Source organism: Balearica regulorum, chromosome 3, assembly GCF_011004875.1.
Source record: "Balearica regulorum gibbericeps isolate bBalReg1 chromosome 3, bBalReg1.pri, whole genome shotgun sequence".
Lineage (NCBI taxonomy): Eukaryota > Metazoa > Chordata > Aves > Gruiformes > Gruidae > Balearica > Balearica regulorum.
Genome location: NC_046186.1, coordinates 120,512,123 through 120,526,500, shown reverse-complemented (window position 1 = coordinate 120,526,500; position 14,378 = coordinate 120,512,123). Strand labels below are relative to the sequence as shown.

At 45.2% G+C, this 14,378-nt stretch overlaps 1 protein-coding gene across 5 annotated transcripts in view; it reads right to left on the bottom strand.

The window, feature by feature from the left end:
- Positions 1-3,933: 3,933 nt before the first annotated feature.
- Positions 3,934-14,378, bottom strand: part of PAK5 (p21 (RAC1) activated kinase 5) — a 91,132-nt gene continuing 80,687 nt past the window's right edge. For all 5 annotated transcript variants that reach the window (XM_075749796.1, XM_075749795.1, XM_075749794.1 and 2 more), the window contains 5 exons: positions 13,837-13,970; positions 11,746-11,872; positions 8,638-8,763; positions 6,628-6,762; positions 3,934-5,997 (listed from right to left, as the gene is read on the bottom strand). In XM_075749796.1, coding sequence (XP_075605911.1) covers positions 5,842-5,997; positions 6,628-6,762; positions 8,638-8,763; positions 11,746-11,872; positions 13,837-13,970 — 678 coding nt within the window. In that variant the 3' untranslated portion in view covers positions 3,934-5,841. The remainder of the gene's footprint in view (positions 5,998-6,627; positions 6,763-8,637; positions 8,764-11,745; positions 11,873-13,836; positions 13,971-14,378) is intronic.

Genomic DNA, 14,378 nt, shown 5'->3' with positions numbered 1-14,378 from the left:
GCAGGAGATGGGAAGCCCACCGCTCTGCACCCCTGCAGCATTTGACGGGCTACATTTAAGCTTTCTTAGCCTCCCTTGGAAGCTGCTGTTCAGGGTTTACATGGAACTGTTTGAAGGCAACAAAACCTGGGGCTTGGCTTAGCTGCTGTAGTGGTACAATTAGGAGAGGCGGTGGCTGGTGGATGGAGCCGCTGACTGAACGGATCTCCAGGCTGGTTTTTTTGGAGCGGCTGGAGTTTGTTGTGTCTTGTTCAAGTAAAGCTGCTGGTGGGTTTTAGCCCCTTTAGGTCATGTTGTTGCTTCCTCCTTTTCAGAAGGCGAGCAAGACCCACCTGGTGTAACAGGGAGACTCTCTCAAACATCTACATGTATTTGAGATGGGGAAAAAAAAAATGCTAACTTATGGTTGACTTTGCAAACTAATTTTAATTCAACCTGCGGTGACCCCATAAGGGCAGTCATAGCAGATGAGTGCAAGGAGAACATTGTCTTCACTGCTCGTAGGAAACTGTCCTTGAGTGATCCCACTGCTTCAGCATTGGCCAATGCATCGAAGTGGTGGCAACGGCCATCTGACGAGAGGACAACCCCCCCCCCCAAAAGCTGACGCAGCTCTTGGCAAGCCTGTGCCCCTATACCTTCCGCTTTTCATGTCGGGTGATAGAGGTTTCCCTTAGCTAGCGCTCAGCATCGCCTTCAGGTTGAACGTGTCTGTGAGCTATCAGGAACAGGGTTGCATGAATACAGTAATTAATTTCTTGGCTTTCTGAATTAAGATAGAAAATAATTTCTTGTTGGACTGAAATGGTTTTTCTCTCTTTTTATGGGAAGAAAGGATACAGAAACACTAATTTTAGCTCAGTGACAGTTTGCATTGTGCCCCAGACTGATGTATCTTGTTTAAAGAAAAAGTTATTTAAGATGTTGAAAGACAACCTTTTGAATCTTTTAATTCTTTTCACCCTTTTGCTAACGATTATTTACTGAATTTGATCTGAATTTCCCATTGATTTAAGCTTTCCAAGTCTGTTTTTGAAAAATTATTTATGAGAGAGGATAAAAAAGCCATCTGATTTCCCTCTTGCCCATCAAACTACAGCAGCATCTTGAGGATGGCAGCACTTTTAGTGTGATTTCATTTTATATTCAGCTTTCATTCATCGACAGCTTATCATGGGCTAGCTGCAAACCTGAACACTTTGCTTTATAGATGTTTATGAACACACTAGTAGAAGGTGGATAAATACAAGAAACTTATCAACCTACTGAGCTCTGTAAGGACCTGTAGTAATTAAGCACAAGCACTTACTAAAGCAGCTGGTAATGACTTACAAAGCACTTACGTTTAGAACTTTAATTATAAATTATTGATGTATTGCTGAGGAGGGGAGTTACGTAGCCAGTAAATGACCTGGCCTCTGCTACTACAATTATGAGTATTTCTGCATACTTTTAGAACTGGTGACCTCGGAAAAAGCCATCATTCCTTAGTGACAGGCAGGAATAAACACATTGGAGTAACTGGCCATATGCGGAGCTCAGCCTCAGCCGGTGCAGCAGATGAAGACGTCTTCTGGGTGAATGGATGCTCCCAACATCTGGTATCTAAAAACCTAAAACTAAAGAGTGTATTTTTTTGCTGAGAGGCCCAACAAGGGCGAGACTGCGCAGCCCACAAGGTGACAGTGATGGAGGAAACGGCTTCTGCATTGCAGGCACCGCAGGGACCAGGATAAGGGCTCGAGAGCCATTGAGGTGCAGGAGATGAAACCTGGGAAGATCCTGTGGAGGTTACCCAGGGAACAAATTTGCAGGGAGGGTGATGAACATGGCTCAGTGAACCGTGTAGCCCAAGGTAACAGCCCGGGGTTATTCCCTGCTTTTTTGCCTGGCTCTGGCTTTATTTGAAGTTCTACGGATGAAACAGCCAAAGCTAAGCTGTTTTTGTTCTGAGTGATGGCTAATGCATTTTGAAGCATTTACTGATGTCAGCAACCAAAAGCAATAAAATGCCTCATTTCTAAGACTTGAGGCTGCTTAAGAGAGCAAGTAATATTATAGACTTGTAAGCTGACTGATGATGCTACTGGGAAGCCTGGGCAGAATGATTTCAATAGACATGAGAGCTGAATGGTTATGAGCCAAAAATGGAAAGGAGGTAAGGGGAAATAAAACAAGGGATTATTTGGGGGGGGACAGGGAAAGGAAGGTGGAGATGTTTCAACAGCTAGGGGCTTTCTGGAGTACTTCATAAATGGAGCTGTATGGGTGCACTAACCACTTAAAATTTCCTGTACTATATGACCACAACGGGATGTCTGGGTGTTTCTTTCAAGTGCCAACTTGTGTTGAGCCATGAAAGGGTTTTTTTGGGGTTTTTTTTTCCCCTGTGTGTAGAGAAGGTGTGTATTTTTTTCTAACGTAAGTTTGTGTGCGTGTGAGTGCGTGTGTGCGGGTGTGCAGTTGGGGGGGCGCTCTTGGAATGGCCGAGTCACGGTATCTGGGGTTGAAATGAGTATTTAATTTCTCTAACTACATCATTTGGTGCAGCCTGACAAATCACACTGGTGATTTCTGTTGTGAGAAAATTTCTTTTTGTGCAAGGAAAAGAGAGGAAGCTGGTACATAACAAATGGGTGCTCTGGGCCTGATCAGGCCTCTTCACGGGTAGGAAGCTTCCAGGGAGAAACCAAGTCAGTCCCCCATGTCAAGGGTTTTGCAAAGGTTGATAATATGGATTTGAATGATCTCCTCCCATTTTTTTTGCCCTCACTTTGGGGGTTTTTTTTGGTGAGGTGTTTAGGGTATTTAGCTCATAGGCTGCCTGGTTTTGCCACACCCCTAAGCCTTTGCACTTTCTTCCTTATGGCAAATTAAAGATGTGTTTGTTTTTTTTTTCCTTCTTCAGTCATGTGGGGGCTCTTTTGCCTCTTCCAACCTGTTGGTCCTTGTTTGTTAAGTCTGATGTGCTTGGGACAACAGTTAAGTCTTTTTTTTTTTTTTTTTAATCATCATCTTCATTTTGGGTAGAGGCACAGTCAGAATCTCAAGCATGGCCCGTAGTTTATCATAGGTGTTCATGCAGTGACTGTGCCATCAACCAGGAGAAAAATGTATTGATGCTGAGATGTTCTTTTTTTGAGGTCTTACTCCTACCTTCTTAATTTGGAAAATTATAGCTGGACAGCAGCTTTTCACTCTTCAAATAGCTTAAACTACTAAATACAATCAAAAAGTACAAACCAAGCCTATTTTCGTGCGCCCATACAGCCATGACTGCTTCCTGTGGTTGGTGAGTAGGCTCAGGTTTTATTTGGGACCCAGTGGCTGGCGTAACCCCAAGCCCTCACGGTACTGGAGCTCAGCCCTGGCACCATCACCGCGGCTGGGGTTTCCCAGCAACTCCTCACCCAGGGGTTGGGACGTGGCTCTGACGAGCACCAAGGGAGCAGGACCAAGCTGCTGCCTTTCAACACAGACTCAGGCACCAACGTTTTAAAATCACTATATATATAATTTTATGTGTATATACATATATATATGCGTGCGCGCGTGTGTGTGTATATCTCCATATATATATATATATATCACACATATATACAAGGAATCGCTTTTTTTCTTGTTTCTTGTTTAGTCCAGTACTGTGTGCCTGAGTCAAATTTAGAAAATAGGCATGGGGAAAAAAACACACTGAAAATTAAAGCATTTATTAATTAATTTATTTAACTTGCATGTGCATTTGTCTCACCAGTAGTTGGCGTTCACAAAAAAAACCTTTGAAATCGACAAAACTTTCAGTAAACTTGATGAATACTGTTTAAAGTATCTAATGATAAGAAAGTTGCAGAAAATTCTTCACTTGTACAGCCTAAAATGTGCTGACTATTGAAGAAAAACCCCCCACCAAGCCCAACCCCTTTTTTTATTCAAAGATGGTTAAAAAAAGTTTTAATTTTGTGGTTACTGTTAAAGTTCCACCTGTATGTCATTGCCGGTGCAGCCTTTTTTTTCCTGAGTTGTCAAGACTACAAAACAGAAAGACCTTAGAACGCCGTGGGGGCTGCGTGCTCTGCCAGGTTTCTGCGGGTGGGTACCGGGAGCGTGTTTGCGGTGGGGTGGCGAGAGCCAAACACATTTTCTTTAGCGTCTTTCTAAAATGTGCAAACAGGATTAAGAAGAGAGCAGCGGGGAGTAAGACACGCAGATGTAAGAACATTTATTCAATGTTCGAGTTTGTATTCATATCTTTTTTTTTTTCTTGTAAATTGTTTCTCTCCCTTGAAATATTCTTTAATTTTTAAGGGATGAAGGAGCTTCTTTACTATTGGCAACTTTTTGTCCCGGAGAAAAATCTTTAAGAAACAGCTCCTGCTAGGTTTAGATGTTTGGTTATAATTTACTACAATAAATAACAATTAATTTATTCACTTGTAATTCCATAATAAGAAAGAAACTAACTGTTTTCACAAAATTGGCTTTGTGTTTCTTAATGATATTGTAAAATGAGGTCAGTAAGAAAAAAAAACACAAACCCTTGAAAAACATGGCTTTTGTATTATACATAATTAAAAAGAACTAATCAGTAATAAATAAAATTCATTTATCATTGAAATAATTATGAAGCACTTCTAAAAAATTTTAAAGGCAAATCTATTTAGGCCTACAGTTAACATGCAAAGTCATCCAACAAATAACACAAAATTGTACCGTAGTAGTCAACTGTTGCATCAACATTCAAAAAGGTCTAGACAGCAGCACGACTTCTTCTATATGGCAAACATCTCGTAACGCATCACAACGGTCTGTTTGAGCTCCGGGGCAGACCCGCTGCGCGGGCGGGCGGACTCCTGCCGTCCCTTTCCACTTCCAGAGTGTGACAGAAATAACGGAGATTTCTGTGGGAACAAAACTGGCCTTGCGGTGGCATAAAACGAAGGGACCGCCACAGCGTGACAAGATGACCCTTGAGCAAAGGTACGCCGGATGCGTGAGCTCCCACCGCTGGAGAAACGGGGAGGGAGACCCTGATGACCGCTAACATTCAGCAGCAGCTCTGGTCGCCGCTGCGTCACCGGTAGCACTGAGAGGGCGAGCGCCCTAATCCAGGCTGCCAGCGCTCCCACGGGCACTGGGTATCGCTGGCTCTTCAGGCTGCCGTGACGGTGGGATGAGTGCTCTCCTCACCCTGATGCAAAAATCTGCAAAACCTTCTAACTTCCTAAAGGTGGGTTGGGTTTTTTTTTTTTTTCTGTTTTTCAAAAGGGTTAAAAAAGTAGGAAACTTTATCTTCTCAAATTCTTGCTAAGTTACACTTATTACTTCAACTAAGACAACAGTTACATGACAAAGTACTGCAAATTATCAAAATGTACTGTACAGAAAATTACAAATTCATTGCAAAATACATTGCGCTGCTATGACTGAGATAAAAAGTGCTTTTTTTTTTTTGTCAGAAAAGTGTTCTTCTGAAATAGAAGTGCTGTAGCCTGCAATAAAATTCTGGTGTTTCACTCTGGTTGTGCTATCTTCTACTAATTACCTTTCCAACCTTGTTTGTGTTTGACGCCTTCTGCCTGGATGGCCAAGAAGATGACAGCACTGGGGAGCGACGGTCCATGGCAGAGCGTGGCCACCCAGCTGGTGGCCAGGATCGCTCCCTGGTCCCTCGCAGCCCCAGAGAGCACCTCCTTGGGTTCTTATACACCCCATTATTTCCACGGGGCTGGTTCTCCTCCGCAAGGTTTTGCTTGTCCCTGCCCGCGGTTCCCACACAACCACCGGGATTCCTGCGCGGCCATTATCCAGACTCTGCACCGACCTCCTCCCGAAAAGTGTCCGGCTTCAGCGATGCCTGTGCTGCCTCATGAGGGGCACGATGCAGGAAGGGGGCCCAGCCAGTTTGAGAAATGGGTGTCTCAACAGTTCCTGGGCTGTGGCTCTCTGCGAGGGCTCCCGCACCAGCATCGAGTCCAAGAAGCCCCGGAGGACCGAGGAGACCTGAAACATCGCACTGGCATTAGGGGCGGACAGAGACACCCGGTTCCAGCCTACGCTGGGTCTGTGCATGCTGCTTTTCGTGGGAAGACGAGGGACACACTGAGCTTTCCTATGGCAACAGCCGTACTGAGCCAAAGGACCGTGCGTCTTCTGTGTGCCTTTAATCTTCTAACTATTTGGCTATCAGTAGGGTGCAGAACAGCACGCACCGCATGGCTTTGCATGTGGTGGGTGAGAAAAGCATTAATGTACGCTGAGGGCTCAGGTCTGACTTCTAGAAGCACACCCAAAATGGGAGGGACCCAAAGGCTTTGGGACTGGGCACGGATGTACCAACCCATCCGCACCAGGGCTGCATGCCGACTTGCTCTGGTCCTCGGGCCGGGTGGGACGCGCAGGGAGCACGAGGCTCTGCCCAGCTCCCTTCTCCATCACGCGCTGCAAAAGCAAAGCCAGGCCTGGTTTGCCGATGGCTTTAGCGTCCTGCCCTCCCCACACGCATCTGCAGGACTCGCTCCTCAAGGTGGTACCTTAAAGATGCAATTTAGCCTTTGGACATGGAAGTGTGTGGTGGTGGTTTTATTAAATGTTTGTGTGTACAATACCCTCATCAGCTATAGGAAGTCTGACCTTGTGCATGTCCTTCACCCGGGGCGGTAAGTTATCCCGGATTCGGCGCATGGCCTGCAGTGGCGGCTCGTTGAAGTAGGGAGGTTCGCCGTCTATCATCTCTATCACCATGATGCCCAGGGACCAGATATCCACCTGCAACACACAATCCCTTCATAAACACCGCTGGTAGTGCAGAGAGGGGGTAACAGGCTCAACACTTGGGTTCAGCAAACCTCTGAGCTGGCTCATGCTGTGGTACCTGCTGTCTGCGTCCAAAGCCAACAGTCTGGTGAGCCATCACCACAAAGCTTTTTTTTTAACCAGCCAACAACAATTTTTTTTTTCTTCTGAGCAGTAAGTGCATTGAAGAAATAAATTAGAAATGACTTAGAAACCTGGCTCTGCGGCCAGTTTAGGTGATGTCCACTGCTGAGGCACGCTCATTTGAGAGAGAGCGAGAGACTGGCTGCACCCTACTGCGCTTGCATTGCAGCTGCAGTGATTTGCCCTGCTGAATAATTAGCCCAGGTTGGCTCTGCAATGCTGCAGAAAGGTGCAGCTAGTGGGAGAGCAGAGTACAGTTCAGCTGCCGTGAAAGCAGTTACTCTATTTTCCCTGAGTCCTACAGACTACAGGAACTCCATCTGAGACCCCACAGCAAACACAAGCACTACACCTGGGCCCGTTTCCAGCGAGCTCAGGGAACACACTGTATAATCCCTTTGGAAAGTGATTCTGCTCCAGAATCCCACTCTTCTGGTGACTGGAATTCCTGTCACTTGCCAGCCCCAATACAGCCAAGGCCAGTTCATACTGCTTTTGCGCTTTTGCCAACACTATCCTTCAGCTTAAATCCTTTTTTTAAATTTCTTTCCCTTCTGCTGGGAAAACCTAATGTAGCCATAAGTTCAGCCACTTTATAATCCCTTCAGTGCTATTAATGGGCTAATAATAGCTGCTGTTATTATCCCTGAAATGTCTCCTACAATGCCACACGTCCTGGGTGAATGCCTGTGCCCGCGGGGTGCTCTTGCTCTTGGGTGGGCGCGCTCCCTGCCTGCGCCAGAACGGTCCCTGCTGCACGATGTGAAGATGCAGCATCTCCTGTCTCAGCCCCCGGATCGTTGCCCCTCCTGTATGTGATATAGACACACACACACACGTATGTATGTGCGTGTGTGTAAAAATACATATATCTGGCTTGCAGGTTTGCTCTCTGCAGGTGTTCCTACAGGCACTGTCAAGCAGAAGATGACTCCCTGCACCATGCAGAGGAGAAAACCGCAGCCGTGTCTCTGGTTGGGGAGGTGTGAGTCACTGTCACGGCTGAGCGCGGGAGAGGGGATTGCTCTTCCCAGGCTGGCAGTGCAGAAGTGCCGTGACTCAGAGCTTCCTCAGGCACTGCAGAGCCCCTGGGTCCCCACCTACATGCTCCTTCTGGCCTCATCTGAAGGGCTCCAATAAAAAGGTGGGAATTGCCTTTCTCAGACCATTTGGCAGTGCTTAAAATAGTTCCCACTCCCCCCCCCCACCTAATGAGAGATGGAGTGCAAGGAATGAGCCGATGCAGACACATAGAGGGTGGCAACCCAGCCAGATCTGTGAAAATACTGATGTGACCTGGCTGTGCAGTACAGGCGTGCGATGTGGCTGCTGGTTTGGCATATGCAAGGTGTCGACACCTGTAACTGCAGCTCCAGCCTTCAGGCTTGATGTAAAGGTCATCAAAGGGCCTTTCATGATGTGAAAATAATTCCGGTTTCCTTTTATACAGCACCCTAGGCTAAAATATGCAAAGGCGCTGCATTGTTTAGTGCTCTAGAGTCGTTATTTAACCACACTTCTTGGAGAAATACTTTAAAACAAGACATGATGTAGCATTCTGGGGCAAACATAATTGCTATTTAGCATATCTGGGTAAACGCATTTGAGCCGTAGGTTTCTCAGAGGGCTCAGTGGGGTTGACCGAGGCACCACGCTGAGGGAACACAGCTGCTCTGGGTCCGCGTGGTATCCCGCTGTACTCACCTCGGTGCCGTAGGGCAGGCGGGATATCACCTCCGGCGCCATCCAGTATGGCGTCCCAACCAGCGACTTCCTCCTGGGGACCTCCTTTGACACTTGGGCACAGAACCCAAAGTCGGACAATTTTATCTGAAAAAGCAAAGAAAAAGGAAAAAAAAAAAAATACCCTGTTGACTAACAAAGCAAATTCCTCCGAGACACAGGTGCCTCCGAGACACACATCTCCAGCTGCAGCGGGGGGCAGGGACGGAGCTGCAGCGGTAGCCTGGGACAGGAGAGCAGCACGGTTTGGGAAGAGCAGATGGAACCAGCAACACGGCCCAAGGACCGCGTGGCTCAGTACAATGAAGGCAAGGGAAAGAAGTAGGAGAGAGTGGCAGTGGTGCCCGTTACAAAGATCACCTGTCATAGCTCACTGTCCCTCCAACAGCAAAAGTAGTGGAGGTGATAAATGCCTTGTAATATTTAAAAATAGAAAGAAAGCAAAAAATTCTTAAGTTACAGTGTTTTATAATGAATCCGTTATTGTGTGTGTGTGCGTGTGTGTGTGTATATATATTTTCCATGTTTGTAATCTATGTATGTATACTGATATTCAATAATATACATATTTCAAGTGCTACACACCACTCTTATTATTTGTATCAGGTACACAATTGAGTTTGCCAGAAAACAGATGAAACAAATGGCATTCACCCCGTTTCCTTTTACCACAGCGAGCATAATCTAACGCTCACAGAAAACAATACCCCCTGCCCATGATTTTTCAAGACCATGACCCCACACTGTGGACTATCACGAAAGAAACTGCCTTCTTTATGTAGTAGGGGAGCTAATTTGGGAAAGGCAGGGAAGGGTACAAGACTCTTCCGAAATGGTTTCAAGAGATAAAGAGACTGGCTCCTTTTGCTTGAGAATGTGGGAATTAAAGACAGTACTGTCCTTGAGTAGCTGTGGCAGTGACCTGAAATAGAAATAACAGGATACACAAGCACTCCGGAGAGCAGCTCTTTCTGCATCATGTGCCTGCTCATACTTTTATGCCAGAGGTTTGGGTTTTTTTACAACAAAAACTATGGAAAATTATCACCTCCCCCTCTTTGTTGCTGTACAACACCAAGGTGAAAACTCCTCCAACCCCCAACCAAAACAAGCTGGTCTGAGTGTCGGTGGCATCATCCCTTTCCAGAAACAGCTTGTTCCTTAAGGCTAAAGTCTTTGGTTTAGTGGGGTTTTGTTTTGTTTTGTTTTGTTTTTTTGCTGTCCCCCAAGTATTTATTTGGAGGCCTAGAAGCTATCATAAGAGTTTTCCTGGACATTGGCCTAAACCCCATCACCCCCAGCTACACAGTGCAACGGTGACCCACGTTCAAGGTCCATAAGCCGCGTATCCAGCCACATACTCGGCGCCTGGGGATAGGAACTGAGCCCAAACACGCCCAGGAGAACTCAAGTGGGAAGTGCGTAGACCAGTATTTTATTATCAGCACTGATTTGTTTTCTTTTGGAATCAGCACAGACATTACTTTTTTTAAAACCGAGGGTATTATTTTTAACAGAATTACGAAATGATTGTTGGTATTTCTAACACAAAGCAAATAATAGCCAAGTTCTCCATGCTAAATGTATTTTTCAGTTTACAGGATGAAGAATGGAAGAAATAATGCATATTTTGGAAGCAGAGCCCAATCTTCTTTTGTAGGAGCACAAGAGGTTTTGCATATCTATTGCTCATTCGAGTACAAAAAAGAAGACAATTTTCTAAAAAAAGATAATTGCACAACAGAGCCATGAAGAAATCTGCAATGCAGATAATAAGTACTGGAGTAATGAGTATAATGAGGCACTGTATGCAGATCCTGAGAGCAGATTAGATGCTATTTCAGCAACATGGATTGAAATCACAACTGAAAAACTCCTACACACGTGGAATTTTCTTCCCCCGACAGGATTAACGGGAGCAGCCTGTGACCGCTGCAGGAAGAAAATCCCTCTCCCTTGGTGAAGTGGGAATCAAATTATGAAGGCGAGCCTTTGATTAGGGAATTAGACCAGGACAGGGGAGCCAAGAGTTTTACCTTCTGAAGGAGAAGATCTAGTTTTGGTTCCAGACCAACCGGGTGCTCTTGGGCTCAGTCCAACCCGCTAAGTCTTGCTTTAGACAGGCGTGTAATGCCAGCGGAGCAGCCCTTAAAGCCCTGCACGTCGCCATGGGGGCATTTAGTTTTCACTCAAATTATCCCAATGGGGTCACAAGGTGAGACGCAAACTAGTGCCTAACTCAAGCAGAAATTAGAGTCTTACGAGTGACTGGCTTCCCTCCGCCTAAGCCTTTGGTGCCCCAACTTTAGATGCCTGATGTTTTACTGCTGTGTATGCCCAGAAACACCACAGCACAACTCCACCTTTCTCTTTGTATGGGAATAACAGTTTTTTGGGGACTAAACACTGCTGACTTAATATTCTTTTTGCATGCAAACTTTATTTTGCTTGCTGAGCAGATCACGTGCAGCATTGTCTCTCCCTCATCCTCCATGCATTAACAACACAAAGACCAGTTCACTGACAGCAGCATCCCATCCAAGTCAACGGAAGTGTGGGACAGGAATTATGGAGCATCTTGTATGTGCACCTATGGTATAAGCTACTCTCACCATCAGGGGAGTGTTTCAGCAGTAATGCAGAGTATTTGCTATTTGTATAGATTGATGTTAGCCTCCTAACCGGCTTGGGAAAACAAAACAAAACTTTAGAAGCTTGCATACTAAAGGACAAGGAAATGTAGTAAAAAGAAAGTATTTTTGACAGGTGTCAGAGTGGGAGTGGTGCAGCCTAAGAGAAGGTCTCCCATCACCCATGTGGCATGGTTTCTTTCGCCACTGCCTTCTGATGGCTCTGATCCCCCCCCCTCCAGGGACTCCGCATGCAGCGCAGATGTTAATCACCGGCCAGGCCAGGCCTGTGTTTTTCTGGTTCAGCTCTCTAGCAAGTTATTCACAGGTCATATCCCTGGTTTTCACACGCCTGGCTTATATTCTTTTTAAGGGAGTGTCACTTTGACCGTGCACAGCTATTTTCATGCCAGCCCCAAGAAACAGCCAGGGCGCTCACCCTCCCGTCGCTTGTGAGAAGGATGGAGTCGCTTTTGATGTCGCGGTGGATGACGCCTTGGTTGTGCAGGTAGGACAGGGCTCTCAGGACAGACAGGCAGACGGTCGCTATCTGCTCCTCGTTCATCCTGAAACAGCAAGGTGGAAAAATGAGCTGAGCATTAACGAAGACAGCGGGAAAGGGGGACGGGAGCAAAAAGGCACAAGTCCCCCTTCATGACCATATCCAGCCAGCCTGGAGATCTTTTAGGCAACGTCTCAGTGGGGTGACGCTCTGGTCCTTTTTTCTGTCAAAAAAGAGGAGATGAGGGCTGAGGGCCAACTCTGCAACGAGGTCTGGGTAAATCTCCCTGCAGCACTAGAAAAAGCAGCGTGCACCATGTGATGTCGCGTGTTACAGTGAGCCTGTTTCCCTCTGGGAAGTAACGGGAATGCCTTACTTAAAGTAAACTTACTGCTTGCCAAGGAGGGCAAATCACCACTGAGATGGAAACAGGCATGGAATAAATATGAGAAAAAAAAATGCTCTTAATTGTGCAGACAAAACATCAGGCCCTGAGTGTAGCACTTCAAGAACACTTCCTTTGCTTTTATGCCTTCTCTAAAAAATACTCAGGGTGTTGCAGTAGAGAAATAAACAGCAAAAGCCCATTCCATTCTGGAAGAAGCCGTCTGCCACAGCACGATGGCGATGGCCGGGATGGGTGGTATATCCTGAGCCCACTGCCCCGCTGGATGACCCCAGCATCTCCATTATGCAAGCAGGAAAATACCCGTGGCGATATCTGCTGTAACTTTGTGTGCCATTTGCAGTATTTTAGCAAAATCTTTGAGGGAAGGTCATGCAATGTAAAAAAAAAAACCCAAACCCCAGAAGATTAAGGAAAGACTATTTTGAGTAAAAAAATAGATGACAGCTCTTAAGAAGTGGTGTCCTGGGAACATCTGTTTGCTGTTAAACTCCTGTCAGAAATGTCCAAGATAGAGCTTTTAATGTTTTGGGAAGCCGTAGTTAACAAACGTCTTGCAATATTGTGATTTATTTTAGCACATCAGCTGAGGCGACACTAAAAAATAAAATACTTGTGTTATAATTCTGCTTTTGGTAGGATCTAAGAGCATCATTAAACTATGAGAGAAGATAACTTTTCTAATTTTACTGTTCCTTGCTTTTCTTCTGGCTCACCTAAATACTCCCCCACTGGAATGGTGTGGGAATTTCTTTTTTTTTTTTTTTTCTAATTCAAGAGGAAGAAATTAAATAAAGTCTTCCTCTTCCCTATCTCATTTTATCCTGGTTATCATGAAAAGATGAGTGAAGAGCAGATGTAAAGAGGGCTGTAAAATCTAATGTCTCCACTCAGAAGAGGAAGAGTGGTTCCAGACACTACAGCTTTTGTGCTGGAGAATAGCCTGGTTTAAAGGGATGATATTAACTAACCGAAATATGGGAACAAGCTCTACCGTACGCACAAATATTCTGCTATGAAAATATTTTTCCCAATTGTCTTTACATTTCTGACAGCGTGGTTACATGTGTTATGAGTATGGACAGAAATCACCCTTACAACTGATGTAGTTACGACAGCAAAAACAACAAACAGGTAAAAGAAGAATTTTATTTTTTTTGCCATTTGAGGTGCTAATGGATGAAAGTCGTGTCACTGCTAAATTACCTTCTAAAGCGCTGGCAAATCCCTGTCTACTAGCAAACCCTTTCAGATATTTCTTTTCCCTTCTATTTAAAAAAAATCCAGTACTGACAGGAATTCATCTGCAGTGGCTTATTTATGCTGGTAAAGTGAGCATGCTACAGTATGTATATATATTTTCCATGTGTGTATATTGTATGCATGTATTTTTATGTTTGTATATATGTATTTTGTATACGTATACGAATATACAGCAATAAAAAAAAAAGCGCCAAAAACATGTACAGAACCAGGAGGCACCCAGCTTCCCTCAGCACGAGGCGAGGTCTGAGGGCACGCTCCGGAGGGATCCGCGAGGGAAAGCGGCAGCGTCTCCCTCCTGCCTGGCTCACACTGTGGGATTTATGCTGCTGGTCACTGGCGCCGCACACCCAACCCACCTCGTGTGAGTCACTATGTCTGTCAAAGCGCCGCCCTCCAGAAACTCCATCACAACCCACAGCTCATCGCCAACAAGGTAACTGTTGTACATGTCAACCACGTTTTCATGATGGTAATCTCTCATGATTACAACCTGTGAGGAAGAAAAAGACGGGATGTGAATTGCTACAAGCATTATTTGACACTTGTTTCGACCTTCTTTTCCACCGTACTTTCTTTTTGTGCTTAGTAAAGGTTCTGCTATGAATCACATCCTCCCTAATCCTTATGCCAACGCATAAACAAAATCAATATATTTACATAAAAATAAGAGTCATCGTGAATGCATTAGGAAGAAGGAAGATTCTTTAGTTGCTAAATTATAACTGGTAGATAATTGGGGTTTTGTTCAGACTGCAGGAACAGGACTGTTTATTTCATTGCTTTTTTATTGCCAGTTGCTGTCAGTACAACAAAGTTGTCGGTTTGTTTTTTTTTTTTTTTGACCCGATCAACCGTTCAACCCATCAAAGTCTTCTTCACCATGCAGCAAACTGTACTT